This window comes from Bos javanicus, chromosome 25, assembly GCF_032452875.1.
Source record: "Bos javanicus breed banteng chromosome 25, ARS-OSU_banteng_1.0, whole genome shotgun sequence".
Lineage (NCBI taxonomy): Eukaryota > Metazoa > Chordata > Mammalia > Artiodactyla > Bovidae > Bos > Bos javanicus.
Genome location: NC_083892.1, coordinates 17,240,709 through 17,265,031, shown reverse-complemented (window position 1 = coordinate 17,265,031; position 24,323 = coordinate 17,240,709). Strand labels below are relative to the sequence as shown.

General features: G+C 44.0%; 1 protein-coding gene across 4 annotated transcripts in view; it reads right to left on the bottom strand.

The window, feature by feature from the left end:
• Nucleotides 1–24,323, bottom strand: part of VPS35L (VPS35 endosomal protein sorting factor like) — a 138,978-nt gene that overhangs the window by 16,108 nt on the left and 98,547 nt on the right. For all 4 annotated transcript variants that reach the window (XM_061401291.1, XM_061401289.1, XM_061401292.1 and 1 more), the window contains exon 27: nucleotides 6,556–6,695. In XM_061401291.1, the coding sequence (XP_061257275.1) occupies nucleotides 6,556–6,695 (140 nt within the window). The remainder of the gene's footprint in view (nucleotides 1–6,555; nucleotides 6,696–24,323) is intronic.

Sequence of the window (24,323 nt, the reverse complement as noted above, 5' to 3'; positions counted from 1 at the left end):
CAGGCATAGGCCAAGGGGGTTCTGGCCTCCCAGCTCTGCTGCCCTCCCTGCTGGAACCTTTATCTGCGAGACTTGGCCACACTGGTTCCTTTGACAGCTGCTGTACTTCACCTTACATGTTAGCTCCTCCTGTGACAGTCAATCCAGAGCCCCTAGCACCTTCTCCTAGTCTTTGTGTCAAGTCAACCATCTCATATTTTCAGAGCAGTTCTCAGCACCTGATTTTATCTACTCTTTTAGTGAACAATATCTCTTGATCTTTTTTGCATCCTGGCCTAAAAACCTCTAGGAGGGCAGGTAGTTTATCTTCTGAGTTTGCCAATAATACAGTTCTAGGACGACCCAGGGAACGTACTGTGAATGGTGCCCTTATTCCTGTCTGCTTGCTGGGACAGTGCGGGGCACACAGCAGGCACTTGGTAGGTAAATGATATTGAAAGGATACCATTTTTCGAGCACCTTCCATGTACTAGGTACTGAGGTGGCTACAAAAACAGTAGCTAACTTTTATGGTAGCTATCATGGCTACCATAGCTTTTCTCTGTTTCAGAAAGATACTTTTATGACCACCCCCCACCCCATTTCACAGATGGGAAATCAGCCACACTGCTGGGACATGGGGGAACCAGGATTTGAGCCCTGGGAGTCTGGCTCCAGAGCGGACATTCCTAAGTGCTAATACTCTATATAATGCCTCTCTACAGATGACTTAGGCATCAACTAGACTTTATGGAGCGGGCTAGTTGGGGAAAGGCATGCACTTAGTCGGCTCTCTTAAATTCAGGCCTGGGGTAGAAGTGTGATAACCAAGGTGGGTGGGAGTTCATGGCTTCGTAATCCTAAGTGTGGATTCACAGCAGAAATGCTTCCAGTGGGTAAGAATGAGGGTAGAGGGGCGTGAGATGATTTGTACTGCTGATAACATCTACAGGAATTGCTGTTACGGTATCGGCACAAAAGAAGACACATCATGCTCCAACATCTGAATGCCTCAAACGATACACAGTAAAATTGCCCATGCTGTGGTCCGCCTTCCATTGCCAGAGTCAGGCTCAGCTGGCAGCTTACTACTGCCTTTCTTTGCTAGCAGCTGTTTCTAACTAGGCTATTTTGTTCCGCTATGTGGATGCTCAAAATATATTTTATTTCAGGATCTGCCCTGGAAAGAGACAACAGTGTGAATGGTCCAGTAACTTTCAATACAAACTGCCATAACTATCGTGAGAGAGCATTCGACACACCTTCAAAAAGGTGGAAAAAGGGGTAACGGAGACGTGAAGGTTTGTAGGAAGCCGTTCCCGCGAGCTTTAAACCGAAGAGACAGATTATTTCCAACCTTCTCTACAAGGAAAACATTTTCCACATGACAGCCATGCTTCAGTGGTTGTAACATTTTCAAAAGAAATTGTATCAGTGCCAGCAACTGAAGCAAGGCAAATACAGATTTAAAAAAGAAAATAAGAAAAGATCCTGGATTCAGTAGGCAATCCAAGTGGGAAAAGGTTTTCCCGGGGTCTCTGCCAAGGGCGCCTCCCTGGCAGCAAGCAAACGCCCAGGAGGTGGCTCCCAAGGGGCACCTGGGAGGGCAGCCCTCTCTCTCTCAGCTGGAGGAAAGGGGGCCTGGCTCCCACCATTTGCAGTGTCCCTCTGGGTCCTTGGTCTGCGGGAATCCTTCTATTAAACATCACTGTTTGGGAGAAAGAATACCCTGGAAACAACTAACTTCCCAGGAAAGCTGAGGGGCAGCGAAGACAGCACCGAGCATACACATCCTGGCTTTGAATTCTATCTTGGCCACTCACTGGCTGGTGACCCTGGGCAAGTCACTTGACCTCTCTGTGCCAGGGTGTGCTTCTGTGAGAGGAGGATAATTATAGGGCTGTTTGGAGTGAATACTGGTGAACTGCTGGCTGGCTCTCTGTGTGATAAATATTTAAGTCCTTTACAAAAGGAGCCAGAACACAGAGGGGCTGGGAGAAAGTGCAGGAAAGAGAAGTGGAGCATTGGTGGGGTGGGGGCGGAGAGCCACAGAGCAAGTGGAGGGCAGGAAACAGATGACCGTGGAGACGGAAAGCTGTGGGTGAGTCTGGGGTCGGTGGCGCTCCCTGGCCTCACTGCTGCCAGCCCACCTGTCCTGCCAGCTCATGACCCGCTAGCCTCTCATCACCTTGGCTCGCTTCCAGTCCAGTGCTGCTGGGTGCCCCTGCCCCCCTCAAGGCCTTACCCATGCTGTTGCCTCCACCCCGAATGTCACCACACCCCCCGCACTTAAGAGAACTACCAGTCTTCCTCTGAGCTCAGCTCAAATCACACATTCTCAGGGCACTTCCCTGACCCACTTCCCTTCAAAATTTGAGGCTCTCGGAAGTGCCTGTAGTTCTTTATGACACTTTATACAACTGGAGTTAAGTATTGATTTGCTTGGAGTCTGTCTCCTTGCATGGAAGCATACATTTCTGTTCACTCCTCCATTCCCAGATCAACAAATATTTGCAGGGTAGACGGAATGAATGAAGCTTTGCATCTGGATACCATGTTATGCTGACGGCTGGACCTTTTCACTAAGATAAGAAGGAGAGAAGACATTTCCCTGCTGTGTCCTGGTGATCAGTGCCAGAAAACTGAGGGAGAACATTTCCATTGCCTACAAATTTCAACTGAATCAAAATTAGGCATCTGCAGTGGTTCACACCAAACTTGTTCAATTCATTCTAGTTTCCTTGTCCTACCAAATGTTGTTAAAAGAAATATGTTAGTTCAAGATTATGGAGAAAACTGTTCTGCAGTCTACCAAGAAGCTGACCACTGCTAATACCAGAGCAGAATGCTTCAGAATGCTCCAAGAGTGGGGCTGCTTGCTAAGGAGAGACGGCTGTCCTGGGGGAATGTTCACCTCTGTATTCGTAAGAATGAATAAAGTGGACCCGTTATTTTATTTGGCCTAAAAATGGCATCCACTTTTTTTTTCTAAACAAATAAAATGAGTCAAAACTTTTCAAACCCATTCTTTAAAAAAGTCTTGTGCTCTGGAGTGGGAATGCAAAATGGTGTAGCCATTGCAGAAAGCAGTACACAGGTACCTCAAAGATTACAAGTGGAACTGTGATGTAATGCAGCAGGTCCCTCCTCTGGGTACTTATTCAAAACGTTTGAAATCACTAATATCTCAAAGAGATACTACTGCTCTCATGTTCACTGTAGCGCCGTCACAACAGCCAAGAGGTAGAAACAAACAAAATGTCCACTGACAGATAAATGGATAAAGAAAATGTGCCATACACATACAACAGACTGTTACTCAGCTGTATAAAAAAGAAGGAAATGCCATCATATATGACAACATGGATGAACCTTGAGGATATTATGGTGAGTTAAATAGGCCAGAAAGACAAATACACTATGATTCCACTTACATAAGGCATCTAGAACAGTGCTTTCAAAGAGTGGAATTCAAGGGCTGGAGGGGGAGGAAAACAGGGAGTCACTAATCAATGAGTTTAAAGGTTCCATTAAGGAAGATGAATAAGCTGTAGGGATCTGCTGTACAGCGTTGGGCCTTGAGTCAACAGTTATGTCATACACTTAAAAATGTGTTAAGAGGGCAGATATGGTAAGTGTCCTTACAATGAAAGAATTAAATTTTAAAAGTAAAATTATAAAAGATATGACAAGAAAGGTAGCAATGTGAACCAGGTAAAAGAGGGATACGGGAATCGTCTACTGCTGAACCTACTGACCACAGTGGGGCTCGCACACAGCCTCTGGCCTCTGAGCTGGGTGAGCACTCAACCTTGGCTCTTTAGACTTAACATCTCATGGCACCCGGAGAGCCAGCCAGTAGTTACTACACTGTGTCCCATAGGAGGGATGTAGGGTTGTAAAGTCCCAACTATCTTGAGCAATAAAGCCTCCTGCGAATGTTTCAGGCTGGGGTAGCACAGACTTCCCAGCTCTGCTTCTCACCAGCGGTGCAACCCCAGGCAAGCCTCCCAGGTCCTGCTTTGCAGGATCCTAGAGACTGTGTATTGACAAAGGGAGCTAGCATGGGACGGAGCACCTAGTAAGAAGTCCTGAACTGTGGCTAGACCCATCTTAACAGCTTGAGAAATCCTGGCAAAAGCCAGAGCACTATCAGGAACAATGAAGTCTGGCAGGGGTGGGGTTACCTGAATGCCTAAGGGAACAGGTAAGCAACAGAAAAGGATTTAATGGACCCAGAGGCGCCCAGGGACCTGGACAGAGTACATGTGCCCCCCTAGGACAGGCAGCTGCTCTCCAGCTGAGGACAACTGGCCAGGCGGGGAATGCAGGCCTCAGGGCTGGACCTGATTTTTTCTCAAGGAACTGGAAATCTGGGTTTCTCTGTGATCTACAAATTTTAAATGGGGGTAATTCGTTCCAAATGTTTTCCATCATGATGCAGCCAACAAGTGTGTCTCCAGGCTAGATTCCACCCACTGGTCATCAGCTTGTGATCCCAGGGACCAAGCGTCCGGTTCATGAAGCACTTTCACAGCGATCTTTTCAGTCGACCCTCAAGCAGCTCTGCTAGGTGTGTATCTGGATGATGTTTTAGAAAGGTGACAATGGAGACTCTGAAAGCTACAAAACTTTCTCAAGGCCACAAGGTTGTTTGGTCACTGGCTCAGGACTAACGCAAGTTTCTGACTCCAAGCACAAGGCTCCAGTGATTTTTAACAGAGAAAACCCCATATGCAGAAGGAAAAGGCAAGCCAATTAATCAGTAAACAGTGACACTGATCCACTTCTTCATTAGAAACCCTGATTTTATCACCTGATAAATAACTAGACTATCAGAAAACGAGAGAGATTGATTATAAACTACTAAGAAGAATACCAGAACACACTGAAGTGGAGCACCAAGCCTGCCTCCCGAACATCCCAGGCTCTCTTCAGAGAATTTGGGATTTGAACTTGGAAAGTTGGGAGCAACTCAGTTTTTGTTCTCTCAACGTCACTGAGATGATTCACACATCCAACAATTCACCCACGTAAAATGCACAATTCGTTGGTTGTTCGTATATTCAGAGTTCATATATTCACAATCATCATCACAATTTTAGAACATTTTCATCACCCCAAAGTAACTCCATACCTGTGGGAGCTGAATGGTTCATGGCCTGAGACCAGAGGGACATTTCTTAAAGTGTGGTCCTAGGACCACCTATACTTGACTCAAGGAAGCTTTCAAACATGCTGATTCCAGGGCCAATCTTACCTAGGGAGTGAGACTCTCAGTACGGAAGTGGGGATGGGCATCCGTGGTTCCTACACACATTTGGCTTCACCATGAGCCAACCCATTTTGTGCCTGGACTTTTTATGACCTGGTGAAGCCTACACACAACTCAGAGTTCTATTTCTAAAGCAGAAAATAAAATACATAAGACCACAAAGGAAATCAATTATGCTAAAATACAGTTGTCAAAATATTTTTTCAACGTATCTGTTATACTGTAATCTATTACTTCTTGGTGAATACATTTAAATAACAGACCTAGCCAATGGGCCTAATAACTATTGCACTTGTAAAGGAAGGAAACATGTAGATAGTCCTCTAAAATATCTCTCACACCTGAAATGTTATGTGAACATACTGCTGATTACTTTGGTGACAAAGTCCCAGTTACTACAACTAGTACTGTGGTTCATTGCCTGTGATTTGTAATGAAGTGAAAGGCTAAATTTCACTGAGGTTTGTAAAAAGAAAGGGTTTTTTTTTCATCTGAATTCGTGGTTGCTCTGCCAGATCCCCATGGGTTAGGCAGACCCCAAGTTAAGAACCCCAACTAGGGTGAGGGCCCTAATGCTGGATCCTGGGAGTGCCCCTGATTCCTTCCAGCCCAAATCTGACTACTCATTCCCTATATTCCACAAGAAACCCCAGCATCTTCCAACAATAGCCCTTTGACTTTCACTATCTTGTTGTGTATTCTGGTCTTTGCCATCAAAATAACATCACCATTACCTCTTCAAGTGCTTACTGTGTACAAAGGCACTGACGGAGAAGGGAGATGGCAACCCACTCCAGCATTCTTGCCTGGAGTATCCCCATGGACAGAGAGGCCTGGCCGGCTGCAGTCCATGAGGTCATGAAGAGTTGGACATGACGGAGTGACTAAGCACAGCACAAGGCACTGTTGTAACCACCTACGTATATTTGCTCACTTAATCCTCACCTCAACCTAGACATGTAGATGCTATTATTATGCCCATTTTGTAAATGAGGAAACTGCAGCCTGGTGATGTTACAGAATCACCTGACACTGCAGAGCTGGAAGGAAGGGATTTCACCCTGGGTGTTTTGTTCATCCAGCGGCTCGAGCCCTGAACAAGTAGTACCTCTTTCGCCATATAGAGAGCCTTGACTATACACCCTGGACATAGATGAATAGAAATGCATTGAGAAATTCAAATATCTGACTACAAAACCAACAAAGATATAGATAGAACATCCCTGCACTTCTAGGGCAAAGAATGTATATAAAACAGGTCAAAGAAAGACATCACCTACAGGTCTTCTGGGGAAACGTACCGGAACTATTAATAATGTAGAAAAGAAATTGCAGAGGAATTCCAGAAGGAATGATTCTGAGGGCCGCATCTTTCCATCAATATTAATCATCTTGGGAACTTCTGGAACGAGGCTTATGGCGGCTTTGAAAAAGGCATCAGCTGCAAGACAGAAGAGAAGTCCACATATGAGAATGTCGAAAAATTCAGGGTCTGCTTTCTTCTTCACACGGCCCAGAAGCCAAGCCTGAGAGAGGTATGTGGAAGTCAGGCCACACCGAGGGCCCAAGACAGCTGGCGGGTCTTCGAAGAGGGTTTCTGCACCGTGACTGACTCAGTGGAACATTTGGGTTAGAGGCGCTGCTGCTGCCTCCCAGCTCTTCTCTTCTCCTCCTTCTTTCTTGGAGCAATTTGGCTCCAAGAATTTCAGTCAAACTGGCTTTAGATAGTAAGCAAAAAAAGTACACAGCAAATTATCACAGAGAGTACAGAAGTCAGTTGTAGGGATTGAAGGCTTCATCTGAACTGGCTCGGTCAACCCTCCTGTCCAGCCCAGGAGGACAGTGCTGTCCGAGGGCCCACTCCACAGCTGCAGAACGAGACGTGCCTGGTCCTATGACAGAGCCAGTGCATGCAGGAGGGTCCAGCCGCGCTGGTGGAACCCAGGTCAAGCTCTGGTTTGTCTGAATCTACTCTAATGCACACTGTATTTGTTGAGGAAATAACAATGGAAATGTCTGAAGCAAAGTGTGTGTGCGTGCACACACGCGCATATAGCTTTCAAGACTTCTGATTAGGTGACAGTTCCAGGGAATCATCTGGAAAATGAAGGCATTTTAAGAAATATGTAATAGTCTATAAACCAAGAAGACCTCCAAGGGTGAGAGGAAGGAAGAGGATGGGGGAAGAGAGGAGGAGGGATGAAGAGGAAGTGGGGTGCTGAGAAAGAGGGAGCAACAGGAGGACACAGAGGGGGAGGAAGGGGGTGAAGGGGGAGGATTGGAGGTGAGGGGGGCGGTGAGATGGAGAGGGAGAGAGAGAGTTCCTTCTAGAACTGCCAGAGTATTAACCATGAGAAAGAGCCTCAGGGTCAAAGCAGACAGAACACTGACCCGACAAATGAAATTTTAAACTACCCGACAAGATCAAACGTGTGCATGGTCCAAATACACTTCCACTCTGAAAGGGCCTGCAGTGATGCAGAGAGAACAGCTCTCTGGCCAGCAGCACCCCGAGTTCAAACTGGAGCCCAGCCAGCGCAGCAGAGGGGCAGATGCAACAACAGACGCCCAGGCTGGCCGGGGACAGAGGCCAGCCCTTAATGAGAAGAGTCTGCGTCTGAAGCTGGAGAGTGGGGTTTTGCCTTCTCTTCCTTCTTCCAAAGGGGGGAAAAAAATCACAATATGGAAAGACACCAGGTTTACTACCTGAAGTTCCCTCTGCTCCAGAAACTTGCCTCCCAGGCTGCTTCTGGGACCCTGCAGTGGTACCCTAGCATGCTCATCAATTCAGAGGGTCAAGAGTTGACAACATGCAGTGTGGTGGTGAGCCCAACGTGATCACACTCATTAACACCGATCCGCTGGGAACCTGCTCTGTGCTCTGCTCTAAGGGGGACGCAGAGCAGCTGATCTCATCCTAATATAGTGGTTCTGGTAGATGAACCTCCCAGAAAGAGTCAGAAGCTGGAGGATCTTCTGCCTTGGCCTCCAGACAGTAGTAAGTGCCACTATTCATGGAAACCAGAGGAACTCCTAGGCTGTGTCTTAAGGCAACTTACATTCTCAGTCCTCAAGCAGGCCTATGGGGAAGGTACAATTATTTCCACACCCAGATAACAAGCCAAGCTCAAAAAGTGAGTGGCCAGGTAAAAGTAACCCATGGATGGTAAAAGACTGAGCTGAGCAGAATTTAAAGGCCATCACTAGCACTAACACTGAGCAATACAATCAGATTTGCGTTTTTTAACAGAAACACAAGTCTGCAAATGCTAGCTGTCATAAAGAGTTAATTACACCCAGAACACAAAAAGAAATTCTACAACAATGAGAAAACAAGTTACCTGACTGAAGGTTACCCTGAATAGACATTTTTTTCCAAAGAAAATACACAAATGGTCATCAAGCATATGAAAAGATGCTCAAATCATTCATCACGAGAACTGCTAATCAAAAACACAGTGAAATATCATCTCACACCCATGAGCATGCCCACTACAACAAAAAAAACAGAAACAAAAGCCAGGAAATAACAAGTGTTAGCAAAGAAACTGAAGTTTCTTATGTACTGCTGGTGGGAATCTAAACTGGTGCAGTTGCTGTGGAAGACAGCCTGGTGATTCCTCAAAAAGGTAAACATAGAATTACCATCTACTAGCAATGCCACTTCTAGGGGTCTACCCCAAAGAAATAAAAGCAGGGACTCAAACAGATATTTATACATGAATGCTCACAGCAGCAATATTCACAAGAGTCAAAAGGTGGAAACAACCCAATGAACACATAAACAAAACACAGTACATGTGTGTGCATGCTAAGTCACTTCAGTCATGTCCGACGCTTCACAACCCTACATACTGTATGTAGCCTGCCAGGCTCCTCTGTCCATGGGACTCTCCAGGCAAGAACACTGGAGAGGGTTGCCAAGTCCTCCTCCAGGGGATCTTTCCGATTCAGGTATAGAACCCGAGTCCCTTTATGTTTCTGGCGCTGGCTGGCAGGTTCTTTATCACTAGTGTCACATCAGAAGCCCAACAAAACATGGTACATATACACAAAGGGGTATTACAAGGCCTTAGGAAGGAAGGAAATTCTTACATGTGCTAGAAGTATGGACAAAGTTTGAAAATGTTCCAAATTGGGAAAGGAGTATGTCAAGGCTGTATATTGTCACCCTGCTTATTTAACTTATATGTAGAGTACATCATGAGAAATGCCAGGCTGGATGAAGCACAAGCTGGAATCAAGATTGCTGGGAGAAATGTCAAAAACCTCAGATATGCAGATGACACCACCCTTATGGCAGAAAGTGAAGAGGAACTAAAGAGCCTCTTGATGAAAGTGAAAGAGGAGAGTGAAACAGCTGGCTTCAAACTCAACATTCAAAAATCTATGATCATGGCATCCAGTCCCATCGCTTCATAGCAAATAGATGTGGAATCAATGGAAAGAGTGACAGACTTTATTTTGGGGGGCTCCAAAATCACTGCAGATGGTGACTGCAGCCCTGAAATTAAAAGACACTTCCTCCTTGGAAGAAAAGCTATGACAAACCTAGACAGCATACTAAAAGGCAGGGACATTACTTTGCCAACAAAGGTCTGTCTAGTCAAGGCAATGGTGTTTCCAGTAGTCATATATGGATGTGAGAGTTGGACAATAAAGAAAGCTGAGTGCCGAAGAATGGATGCTTTTGAATTGTGGTGTTAGAGAAGACTCTTGAGAGTTCCTTGGGCAGCAAGGAGTTCAAACAAGTCAATCCTAAAAAAATCAGTCCTGAATATTCATTGGAAGGGCTGATGCTGAAGCTGAAGCTCCAATACTTTGGCCACCTGATGTGAAGAACCGACTCATTAGAAAAGACCCTGATGGTGGGAAAGATTGAGGGCAGGAGGAGAAGGGGACGGCAGAGGATGAGATGGTTGGATGGCATTACTGACTCAATGGACGTGACTTTGAGCAAGTTCCAGGAGTTGGTGATGGACAGGCATGCTGCAGTCCATGGGGTCACCAAGAGTAGGACACAACTGAGTGACTGAACTGAAATGAAATGAAATGAAATAGGTCAGACCAAAGGACGAACAGTATCTGATTTCACTTGTATGAAGTATTCAGAGTGGTCAAATTCTGAGAGATAAAGAATGGGAAGGAGGGAACATTATCACTTAACGGGTACAGAGTTTCATTCTCTTTGGGATGATGAAATAGTTCTGGGAACAGACAGTGGTGATGGTTGCATAGGGTTGTGAATGTACTTAAAGCCACTGAACTGTACACTCAAAAATGGTTACAATGGTAAGTTTCATGTTGTGTAAACTTAACTACAATAAAAAAATTTAAAAAAAGAGCTGAGCCTGCTCTTGACATTACCCCTGCCCCCGCCCTGAGAGCACAGGTAGGTCCGGACTCAACCACGTCTGGCATTTTCCTCCTGGCTCCACAGGCACCGCTTTCCAGTGAGGACATTAAGTCCATTAGAAAACAAGGTGAAGAGCTTCTCTTGGCAGGAACTAAAATTCTGCTCAGAACAACTTGAAAGACTATTTATTCTATTTATGTGCTTGTTACCAAGTGGCCCTGAGAAAAGTGCCCCTTATTATGACTCATTAAGGAGGGGGCCACTATGTGCTGAGTGCTCTGCTCCTCACAGTCGCCCCACTGAAGCCCCATCCAGAGGAGGGAGCTACAAGAAATACTTACTTAAGGGTTGAGGCGGGAAATGCTCCAAAGCAGATGTCTAACCTCAGAAGACTTGCCCCATATATAGTCTTGTCTAGGAGACTTCTTAATTTTGTCTTAGTAATTAGAACTCAAATGCTGCTGCTGCTGCTGCTAAGTCACTTCAGTCGTGTCTGACTCTGTGCAAGCCCATAGACGGCAGCCCACCAGGCTCCCCTGTCCCTGCGATTCCCCAGGCAAGAACACCTAAGTGGGCTGCCATTTCCTTCTCCAATGCATGAAAGTGAAAAGTGAAAGTGAAGTCGCTCAGTCGTATCCAACCCTCAGCGACCCCATGGACTGCAGCCTTCCAGGCTCCTCTGTCCATGGGATTTTCCAGGCAAGAGTACTGCAGTGGGGTGCCATTCTAGTGTGTATAAAAACAGTTTTCTTCTCATAGTTTAGAGTTCAGAATAATCATAACATAACATTTAAAAAACTGAAGTTTGTTTATAACATTATGTGAGTTTTTCATGTATACAACATTATACCTCTATTTCTATATAACCTACAGCACATAGTAACACTTGACTCATTGTGGCTATTAAAAGTCAGAGAAGACAATTACAGATTAAATGGGTTAAAAAAAATTTTTAAAGACCTCTAGGAAAAGGAGAAATCAGATTCCAATTCATAAAGACTATTATTACCCTTGTTCCACTGGGGGAAGAAAAAGCATGTATTGGGTTGGCCAAAAGGTTCATTCAGGTTTTTCCATAAGATCTTACAGAAAAACCTGAACAGGCTTTTTGGCCAACCCAATAGATGCACTGGCTTCGCCATGCTATGCCTTCCTCCATCTGAATCTTCTGAGGTTTCAAGGGATACCTAGATTTCTTTTCCATATTTCATCTTCAAAAAAAAAAAAAATTAAAACAAAGAAAAAAATAGACTCAGGCCTGGTTGATCTCACCCGAGTTCACTCTGTTTGAGATCCTTTTTCTTGAGGTGCTGACTGCTCTGCAGACAGGCATTCTGCTGCTGTTCCCTGCACAGTAACCAGCATGTCCTTCAAGCACTGCGGGGCACTGGTGGAGGAGAAACACAGCCACCATCCCAGCAGTCGCAGTAAGAGGGACCGTGCTACTCTCAGAGACGGTGTTTTCCAAAACCGCTTGATCATAAGAATCCTTGTAAGAAAAAATCCCATAAGAATCCTTACAAGATCCTTGTAAGAAAAAAAAAATACAGCTCCCAGGCCCCCAAACAACCATCTGCAATCTGAGGGGAATGGAACATGGTAAAGCCATATTGCAAAATAATTTGGTGGCTCCTCCAGTTCTACATGGATGCTGCATATATACGGACACACACGTTACCATGTGAATGACTCTTGAAAATCATTATGCTAAATGAATGGAGCTAGTCATAAAAGATCTGCATTGTACGACTCTATATGAAATGACTGGAATGAGCAAATCCATCAAAACAAAAAGAAGACTGGTGGTTGGCAGAGTGGGGAATAACTGCTTAATGGATTTGGGGTTTTCTTTTGGGGAGATGGAAATGTTCTGGAATTAATGACCATGATCACAAAATTCCAAATATACTAAAAACTATTGAATTGTACACCTTAAGAGGATGGATTTTATGCTACATGAATCAATTCTCAATAAAGCTATTATTTAAAATACATATATGGGTTCCCAGGCTCCACCTTAAATGTATGATATTAAATCAGACCATCCAAGACAGAGACTCAGAAACCTAACTTAAAATATATATATTTATCTTTCAAAAGATGCTCAACATCACTCATTATCAGAGAAATGCAAATCAAAACCACTATGAGGTACCATTTCACACCAGTCAGAATGGCTGCGATCCAAAAGTCTACAAATAATAAATGCTGGAGAGGGTGTGGAGAAAAGGGAACCCTCTTACACTGTTGGTGGGAATGCAAACTAGTACAGCCACTATGGAGAACAGTGTGGAGATTCCTTAAAAAACTGGAAATAGAACTGCCTTATGATCCAGCAACCCCACTGCTGGGCATACACACTGAGGAAACCAGAAGGGAAAGAGACACGTGTACCCCAATGTTCATCGCAGCACTGTTTATAATAGCCAAGACGTGGAAGCAACCTAGATGTCCATCAGCAGATGAATGGATAAGAAAGCTGTGGTACATATACACAATGGAGTATTACTCAGCCATTAAAAAGAATACATTTGAATCAGTTCTAATGAGGTGGATGAAACTGGAGCCTATTATACAGAGTGAAGTAAGCCAGAAGGAAAAACATAAATACAGTATACTAACGCATATATATGGAATTTAGAAAGATGGTAACAATAACCCGGTGTACGAGACAGCAAAAGAGACACTGATGTATAGAACAGTCTTATAGACTCTGTGGGAGAGGGAGAGGGTGGGAAGATGTGGGAGAATGGCAATGAAACATGTAAAATATCATGTAGGAAACGAGTTGCCAGTCCAGGTTCGATGCATGACGCTGGATGCTTGGGGCTGGTGCACTGGGATGGCCCAGAGGGATGGTATGGGGAGGGAGGAGGGAGGAGGGTTCGGGATGGGGAACACATGTATACCTGTGGCGGATTCACTTTGATATTTGGCAAAACTAATACAATTATGTAAAGTTTAAAAATAAAATAAAATTGGAAGAAAAAAAAAAAAAGAAACCAAAAAAAAAAAAAAAAAAAAAATCTTGACCCAGAGGGATGGTATGGGGAGGGAGATGAGAAGGGGGTTCAGGATGGGGAACATGTGTACACCCGTGGCGGATTCATGCTGATGTATGGCAAAACCAATACAATATTGTAAAGTAAAAAAAAATAAAAATAAAAATACTTATGTTAAAAAAATATATATATATATATTTATCTTTCAATAACTGACAGAGTCACGTAATTCTCCTCTCACTCCTGCCTCTGGCCATCCAGTTTCCCTTCTCAAAGGCAAAGACTGTTATCTGCTGCTTGGGTATGCTTCCAAGTATACAGAAACAAATACATTTTCCTTTTATTTTTTCTTTCTTTCTTCCTCTTTTTACAGAGTTAACATACAGTAGACACCATTGTGCAACTCCTCACCCACTACTTAGTAACAGTCTTGGAGATTAATCCTTCATCTATATAAAGCACATTTTTGTTCTCTTTTACAGCCAAAAAGTGGTATTTGGTCCATTTCCTTTTTTCCTCCATTTTTTTTTTAAAGAGATAAAAAGCACACAACATCAAATTTACCATCCTGATCATTTGATTCATCTTTTTTTTTAAAGAAACAAGTTTCTCCGGTGAATTTTATGATTCAACGGGTTTGAAAAAAATCGTTCTAAATCCTTCAGCTAAATGCAGAATATGACTTTCTAACAGCAAATGGCACATTCTGAAAGGTTTAATCCGGAGACATTCTGTCAGAAGCAAATAGAAGTAGTAAGCAACAATGAAATTCAGCCAGGGCAGGCTACCTCCTTATTTCCCAGGGAGGCCTAGCATTGAACTTTTGATGATTTTCTGTTTGAAGTTACAAGTTCTTGTTTCCCAACCTGGGGAGTCAAAGGGTCTGCAGAATACCAAAGGAGGATGTTATTCTAGAACCCTCTACCAGGACGAGGAGAAATCAAACACACCCAAACACACAGCCACTGAAACTACAGAACGGTCACTAAAGTATCTGCCACTAGCAAACCCTGGGAGAAGCTGAAAATAAGGGCTCAGCTGAAGGCACTAGTAAACTAGGTATGTTGGGATTACCTGTATTACCCATGCTGCCTTGCTACTGAGAATAACTGAGTCAACGGTTCTCCATGCATGAAGGTTTCTTTACATCAATTTAGCTTGACTGGAGAAAAACTGAAAACAATTCAACCATACTGCTAAGTCACTTCAGTCGTGTCCGACTCTGTGCGATCCCATAGACAGCAGCCCACCAGGCTCCCCCATCCCTGGGATTCTCCAGGCAAGAACACTGGAGTGGGTTGCCATTTCCTTCTCCAGTGCATGAAAGTGAAAAGTGAAAGTGAAGTCGTTCAGTCGCGTCCGACTCTTAGCGACCCCATGGACTGCAGCCTACCAGGCTCCTCCTTCCGTGGGATTTTCCAGGCAAGAATACTGGAGTGGGGTGCCATTGCCTTCTCCATTCAACCATAAGTGACTAGTTAAAGAATTATTGCACTGCCACACTGTGGAAATGATATCATTAATAAAGAGAATAATACTTTGGTATGTTTTGAAGTATAATACATTATACCTATGATATATTAAAGAAAAATGTTATACAACTGTATATAGCGTGATACTATCTTTATAAGAAAAGAAGTATATATACACATGTATTTTTGTTGTTTTTGTGTTTAGTCATTAAGTCATGTCCAATTCCTTGTGATCCCATGGACTACAGCCTGCCAGGCTCCTCTGCCCATGGGATTTCCCAGGCAAGAATACTGGAGTGGGTTGCCATTTCCATTTCCAAGATAATGCCAAACTACAAAGTGTTATCCAGGAGTGTTGGCTGAGAACGAAGAAAACCAGGATCTTTCATGTACTGCTAGGTTACTGTTTTGGAATTTTTATTTATAGATTTCCAAAAATAATTTTTCTTTAGCAAAGTCAATACAATTTTATTACAAAATCTTCAGTCACGGAAATGTACACGACAGAAGGGGCAGTGAGGTAGACAGGCAGGACGTCAAAGGGCGTTCTGAAGAGTAGCCCCTTCCTTCTTTACTCGAGCAGGGCACGCTGAGGGTAGAGCTGGGGAAGGATCACTGTGGACTCTAGCACTCCTGATGCACCCTGAGGGTCGCACCCTGAGGGTCGCCCACCCACTTCGTCTGCGTAAGGCCAGGCACTAGGCTGAGGGTGACACACAGGTTCCAGGGCCTCCAAGGCTCGGGGTGCTGCACTGCACTCCACAGTCAGCGATTCTCTGCTCTACAAAGGGAGTTACAGCGTGCTCACTAGACAGCTTCATTTCTTCTCAAGGCTTGAAAAGGCTTTGTTCACCCTATGCTTTGAGGCATCTTCCAGCTCCTGCAGAAACTGAGGGGCCAGCAGCCTCCCACACACATGCCCACCTGAGGAGCCCCACTGCTATCTGTTCTGTGCACTGAAGCTCTGCATAGGACTCTCTGAACAAGGTTTCAGGTTCTAAGAGAGGAACGTATCAGTCAATCAGAAAATGGTCAGAAAGTTTCAAAATGCTCAGTTAGGATGCAGGCTGCTCACTGTCTATAGGAGCAAAAAACTAGAAAGAGTTCAAATGTTTTTCAATAGGAGTTTGGGGGAAAAAAACGGAAGCGAGGTTTGGGGAAATAATGTATAGCCCACCCTGCTCTGCCAAAAAAAAAGAAAGAAAGAAAAGAAATAGAATACTGAATAATCATTACAAAGAATGGGGTGAATCTACATGTATGAACATGGTGGGCAGGAAGAAGGTGTGAGGACAGGGGCCAAAATTTATTGATCAGCAAAAAAAGCAAGTTGAAAAACATTGGGGAAGTCACATTCCCATTTCTAAGGTAGGGCTTGGTGGGACTACATGTTTATATAAGAATATAGACAGATGAGAAGAGCATATAGGGAGAAGAATAGAGGACAGAGGCAGAGAGCATATGAGAATAAAAGGGCATTTTCAAATGGATATATAGAAGGAAAAAATCAAGACAAATATACAAACTGTAAACAGTGAACTTTTCAGAAATGAGGAGAAAGAGTAGAGTAACAGGTGACTTTTTACTTTCTTTAAGATCTGCAATTCTGTATTGTCAGAATTTTTTTCAAATGAGCATGGAATATTAAAATAAAAATCATTAAGATTTAAAATAAAGTACAGGCTGTCTATTTTTCAACAGGATACAGGACAGTCTCCTCAAACACATGTCATACATGATAAAACTCAAGTTTAACTTCGATCTCTGACAGTAAGTTCATCCTCTATGTCCTTGGCATTGTCAATACAGAATACAACTCAGTACCTGAGTCATAAGAGAGGATCAGGAAGTGATAATGCAGGCCACCTTCAGAGGTGGCATTTTATTTTTTAAACAGTGCAGTGAGTCAGTGCTAATGGAAATCTTTACTACTTTTCAGGGTCATAAACTCCTAAACAAGTCCTCAGAGTAATCTACCCCATTCCATTCCCAGACCTTCAGCTACCATATGCCCTCCTGGACAACTCAGAAGGACAGCTGTCCTAATCCAGGGAATGTCAAGAAAGGAAACATCACATTTCTTAAGGAAAAATGTCATGAGTGGTTGAAAGATTCCTGTGCCTTGAGTATACCTTATTAAAGCAGGGTTCAGGCTACAAGAACTGTTCACTCTCTCTCAAGTCCTATCAGCTCCACTGCTGAACATTTTCACCAGTCTTCAGCATTTTCCATCTCTGGATAAGTTTAGGTTTGGACTGGACAATATCTATACAGTGGAAACTACCGTATAAAATGCCACAACAGGGCATGGTCTACTCTCTCTCACTGTGTTATGGGACTAAATGTTTCTCCCCCACCAATTCATATGCTGAGATCCTAAACACTGAGGTGATGGTATCAGGAGGTAGAACTCTGGGAGGTGATTAGGTCATGAGGGTGTTGCCCTCATGAATGGGATTAGTGCCCTTATAAAAGGACCCCAGAAAGTTCCTTCCTCCCTTCTGCCACATAAGAACACAATGAGATCACAGTCTATGAACCAGGAAGTCCTCCCTAGACAATGAATCAGTCAGTAGCCTGATCTTGGACTTCCAGTCTCCAGAGCTGTGAGCAACAAATGTTTGTTGATTAAGCCACCTGGTCCATGGTATTTTTGTTACAGCAGCCCAAACAGACTAAGGCAGTCTGCCATGAAGGTGTGCCACCACCAGGTGATAGGGGTGTCTTTGGGTAAAGCCTCATAGTCCAAATGGCCCAGTTATTATCCATAGGCAAGTTATTTATAGAGATTCAATACCATTTATTACTAAACTATGTTTTTATAATAGAACTTGTCATTACAGGAATTAAGTTTGAGGATTTAAGGACCACTGCTTTGATGATATGTGTAAAGAGCAAAATTTAAAGAAATAATGAATGCCGAAGGACAATTAAATACCTTATACATGAAATTGTCAGTGATAACAATTAAGCATTAATTTACCCTTGACTTTGCCACCTGGTTTATGCAGAATGTCGACTCTTAATGTGAAAAGTCCACCCAGACACACAGATGACTTCTCAGTTTCGGCAGCACCATAGGAGGTGCCTGTAAGTTCTCTCTTCTATCTCCAATAGGAAAGGCCTCTCCAAGTCAAGCACACTCAGTCCATGTTTCACCTGACTCACATCTCTGGGTCCTGCAGGGGTAACACACTTTACTGCTAACCCTGCATGAGTTCACAGGAGGCTGTGAAGGTCTTTCTGTGGATATTAAGCTTGGGTTTCCCTAAGCAGAAAGGATTAGGCATTCCCTACCTTACTTCTGACTGTCTCCTAAATAAGTTATCTATTCAGTCTATACTCACTGGTCTCTAGTAACCACACACACCAAGGGTTAGAAATAAAACACTGGATTAGGGGGTTACCTGGTGGTCCGATGGTTGAGAATCTGCCTTGCAATGCAGGGGACAGCAGTTCAATCCCTGATCCGTGAAGATCCCACATGCTGCCAAGAAACTAAGCCCATGTACCACAACTACTGAGCCTGCGCTCTAGAGCCCGAGAGCCACAGCTCCTGAGCCCATGTGCTCAGCTACTAAAGCCCATGTCCACCGCAAGAGAAACCACTGCAATGAAAAGCCTGCATGCTCTGCAACTAGAGAAAGCCCAAGTGCAGCAAAGACCTAGTGCAGCCACAAATAAATAAATGCACACCTCTGAGCTTCAGTTTCCTCTTTTGTAAAAAGATCAGCCACCCAGCAAATAACATGTATTGAATAAAACTAAACTGCTTTGCTTGGAATTCAGTTCTCTCAACAACTAGTCTTCCTAACTTGACCTCCCACTTAGTCCTTCCAGAGGCACCATTTTTCCAGCCTCTAGGCCTCTGCTCTTGCTGTTGCCTAGGCCAGAATGCCCTCCTCCCACCCCCTTGCCTCACTTCAACATCTACAGATCCCCCTTACCTTCCAGACTTTTCAATGCCAACTCTTTTTTAATTCCTCTTCCAAGTCAAGGGTCATTTCTAAAATTCCCTGGTACATGTTATGAACATCTTGCATGACACTCATCACGTGCTGCAATAACTGTAAACAGACCCACTCTCCCCTGTGAGCATGAAGTCTCTTTAAGTGAATTCCTGTTTCAGCACAAAGCTTGGCACAGTGGTTTGCATGTGAAAAATGGCCAAGAACTACTAGCAGGAGGAACCAAATCACAGGCATTTACAATTGTAAGGAGCTGAGTGAACTTAAGGGGTGGGGGGCACACCCTAGTCTTTTCTGTGGGTTCCATCCCAGCCCTTACCTCCCCTAAGGTGGATGGATCATGTGCATTCAGACAAACTTCATGCCATCTGCCCACCTGTGAACTGTTACAGCAAAATTAACCTACTTCATCCATAATCACCAGAGTGGCCTTAAGTTAGAGAAAAGAGTCACATCAAACACATTCTTCAGAAGATGGTTTGTCAACAGAACAAATAAATATGACCTTAAGCATAAACTCCAAAGACTTGTTAAGTGGATAGAGATCATTTTTCTCCATTACAAGCCACTCCTTAATCTCCAAAAGGCAGAAATACAAAATTATTTTCTCGTCCATTCTACTGCCCTGGCTTCCTCCATCAGTAGTTACAATTCACAGTAGCCAGTGGGCTGCATGACAGCTGGCTTTAGCCTCTCCTCTGTGCATCCCCATGTTCCTCATGGACCAAACCAGCACAATGGCTGCATTCAACATGTCTATGAGCCTCGGCATATGTTTGAGCTTACCTTGTTTTCTTTTTTCTATGAATAGGAAAATGAATTATTTAAAACCTACCAAGAGGACTTTGACGAAACTCTTCTGAACAACAGAGTTGCTTAAGAGTTAGGTCCATACCATAAAAGGTTTGGTACCATTTTACATTCATCAATACTGTAAAGAGTTATCAACCAGTATTACCACGTGGTGTCATTCATTCCTTCATCATTTACTGAGTGCCCATGTAGTAGGCAATGTGCCAGGAGCCAGGCACAGCACAGGGAATAAGGAAGATGAGACCTCGTGGAGCTGACACTCTTCAGGGGAGGGAAGCGTACAATTCTTTACATATTTATTTGTTAAATAACAACAGTGATAAGTGCAATGAGGGAAAGTGCATAGTGTGAGGATAGTATGTCTTACAGAAGAATCTGACCTAACTTTGTTTGGGGCTTTTGCTTAAGACATGGTTTGTGAGCACAGCTCTCCAAGATGAAGACGTAAAAAAATTAGTAAAACAAAGTTAGATTTTTAAGGGCGGATGCATTGAGAGGAGGAAAGACATAGGTAGAATCTAAAAAAGAAAACAAATGAACAAACATGAAATGGAAATAAAGTAAGATACAGAGAACAAACAAGTGGTTGCCAGACAGGAGTGTGGAGAGGGGAAGAGAGAAATTAGGGGAGGGAGATAAAGAGGTACAATCTTTCAGCTGCAGAGTAAATGAGTCAAGGGTATGAAACACACAGTGTAGGGAATATGGCAAATTACGATGTAGTACCTGTGTATGGCAAGTTAGGAAATCAACCCTGAGTATTCATTGGAAGGACTGAAGCTGAAGCTCCAATACTACGGCCACCTGATGCGAAGTGCTGAATCATTGGAAAAGACCCTGATGCTGGACAAGAATGAGGGCAGGAGGAGAAGGGGGCGACAGAGGATGAGATGGTTAGATGGCACCACTGACTCAATGGACATGAGTTTGAGCAAACTCAGGGAGATAGTGAAGGACAGGGAAGCCTGACGTGCTACAGTTTATGGGGTCAAAGAGAGTCAGACATGACTTGGTGACTGAACGACATGCTGTGTTGTAGGTCAATTATAGTTTAAAAAAAACAAAAACAAAAATACTCCTAGAAAAGTAGGTCAGCTTTGGGGTGACCAGAAGTGAGGGATGGGGGGAGGAGGAACTGGATGAAGGCAGTCAAAAGGAATAAACGTCCAGTTATAAGGTAAGTACTACGTATGTACTGTACAACATGATAAATATAATTAACACTGCTGTATGTTATATATGAAAGTTGTTAAGAGAGTAAATTTTAAGAGTTCTCATCACAAAGAAAAAATACTTTTAAAAGTTTCTTTAATTTTGTACTTATATGAGCTGACAGGTGTTCACTAAACTTACTGTGGTAAGCAGTTCATGCTGTATTTAAGTCAAATCATTATGCTGTACACCTTAAACTTACACAGTGCTGTATGTCAATCGTATCTCAAAAAAAAAAACTGGAAGGAAAAAATGTTTTCAAACAAAGGAGGGGGAGAGAATTCTATAGGAGGGAAAAAGCATTATTATTAACGATAAGAACACAAATCATTCTTTTCACCACTATTTCACTCTAACTGTTCTCACTATAAGTTTCATCTTTGGAGGAACTGCAGATTTGTTATTTTCAGGATAATTCAGCAGGTCAGTCTTGAAATGAACAGCTTTCCTGCAGATTTCTCAAGCTTCTGAGTATGAGAACTGGCTTTCAGAATTCTGGAGCTGCAGAGCTGCACTGTATGCAGTTAGCACCTAAACCCCACAGCATACTCTCATCTTTTGAGGGATGGTTACACTAAGTTAATCTTTCTGAACCACCACCATGTGCCAGTGGACCGAGTGCCCAAGCACTTTCTCTCAGTTAATCTACACAGGGACTTCCCTGGTGGTGCAGCGGTTAAGACTTTGTGCTCCCAATGCAGGAGGCCTGGATTCAAACCCTAGGAAAGGAAGATTGGCCCGCCCCCACCCCACCCCTGGCCCCATGCCTCAATTAAAGATCCCAGGTGCTGTAACGGAGACAAAAGATCCTGCATGCCACAAGTAAGACCTGGCACAGCCAAATAAATCAACTAAATAATTTTTTTTTTTTTAATTAAGAGTCTGACTGCTATGCAGGGGACATGGGTTGGATCCCTGGTCCAGAAAGATTCCACATGCAACGGGGCAACTGAACCCATACACCACAACCACTGAAGCCCTCGCACCTACACCCCTGCTCTGCAACAGGAGAAGCCACCGCAGTGAGATGCATGCACACTGCAACTAGAGAGTAGCCCCTGACAGCTGCAGCTAGAGAGAAGCCCTTGCACAGCAAGGAAAACCCAGTACAGCCAAGAATTAAAAAAAGAAAGTCCAACACAGGAACCACCGCCATCATCTCCACTTTACAGATGGAGAAACCAAGGCACCATCCAGCCAATCAGTCCAAAGCATACAACTCATAAGCAGCAGAATCAGGACTGGGACCAGCACACTCAGGAGGTTTGAAACTCACCAGTCATTAGGGCCTCATCCCTAATACATCATATGATCCCACACATCCCTTCTTTTGCTCAGGCCGGCTCCTCTACCTGAACGCTAACTATTCCTTCTTCCTTTCCCCACAGTCCTTCCCTGATAAACAAATGCTCTTCTCTCAAGACCCACTTTTAACATCTGTTGTTGTTGTTTAGTAGTTGTGTCCGACTCTTGCGACCCCATGGACTGTAGCCCACCAGGCTTCTCTATCCAAGGGATCTTCCAGGCAAGAATACTGGAGCAGGTTGCCATTTCCTTCTCCAGGGGATCTTCCCAACCCAGGGATCAAACCCGTGGCTCCTGCATTGGCAGGTGGATCCTTTACCACTGAGCCACCAGGGAAGCCACCTTTAACAATAATACTTTCATTATAAAACATCCTCCTTTCTGAGGTGAGGAACTGTAAAGATAAAGGAACCAAGATAGACAGGAAAGAATTCACTCTTGCTGTGGCTTGGTGATAACCTTCCAGAAAGAATCACTGACTAACAAGGACAAGGAGCTAGCCCCAGTGACAGTGAACAGGCATCTCTGGGTCAGAAGATGTGACGGACAACTGATTTGCAAGTCCTTCATTTCTCCTAAAGATCTGGGAGCAATGGATGGTCCTAGACCAACCCCCTGCATGATCCAGCCTACATGCTGAATCAATGTGTCCAAAGGACCAGAACGGGCCTCCCTGTAATAAGCCTTCGTCAGCACTTCACGCTGGCTTGGCTCAGGGTTCAACTGGAGTTTACTTGTTGGGCTGAGCCAGCCCTGGCAAAGCTGCAGCTGATAAAGAAGGTACAGCAGAGGCTGGATCAAGGAAGGCCAGAAAATGAATAAGGGGGAGGGGATGTTTTATAACCAGCTGGGGTGGGGGGGATGTTTAAGGAGGCAAACAAACCCAATCAGCCCACTTCCACAAGCTTCACTTAATTTATATTTAGCCTTCCCCTTCTCAGTAATTGAATATATTATTTATTTTGGCCAGCAACTGCCACATGTGGCTTTCAGAACAACAACAATAAGCTTTTAAGGTTTAGCACCACAGCATTTAGAGACTTGAGCAAAATCATTGGATAAATTATTAAGCATGAAGTGGACACTGAATTCCTGCCCCTCACCTTGTAGCAGTTTAAAGTGCAGGGGAGGCAGAGGAGGAGGCCAGAGCTCTAACACAGGGGCGCTGAGTTTGTTTGGGATCTGTAACATTCAAGACGTGGCCCTGAGCTTATCAAGCTGGGAGAAGATCTAGGCTTCTGGGGCCTCCACATGCAGCTCACAGCTCTGGCATCTCCAGCTCACAACTCATTCCTAATGCTACAGGTGACATCAAACTCAGGGGTCCCCCACACAGGGATCCCCACACACTATTCTTGACCTTTCTAAGAGGGCATCAGTTCATAAGATTTAAACTTTCCTAACATCATGGCATCCAGTCCCATCATTTCATGGGAAATAAATGGGGAAACAGTGGAAACAGTGTCAGACTTTATTTTTGGGGGCTCCAAAATCACTGCAGATGGTGACTGCAGCCATGAAATTAAAAGACGCTTACTCCTTGGAAGGAAAGTTATGACCAACCTAGATAGCATATTCAACAGCAGAGACATTACTTTGCCAACAAAGGTCTGTCTAGTCAAGGCTATGGTTTTCCAGTGGTCATGTGTGAATGTGAGAGTTGGACAGTCAAGAAAGCTGAGCGCCGAAGAATTGATGCTTTTGAACTGTGGTGTTGGAGAAGACTCTTGAGAGTCCCTTGGACTGCAAGGACATCCAACCAGTCCATTCTGAAGGAGATCAGCCTTGGGATTTCTTTGGAAGGAATGATGCTAAAGCTGAAAGTCCAGTACTTTGGCCACGTCATGCGAAGAGTTGACTCATTGGAAAAGGCTCTGGTGCTGGGATGGATTGAGGGCAGGAGGAGAAGGGGAAGACAGAGGATGAGATGGCTGGATAGCG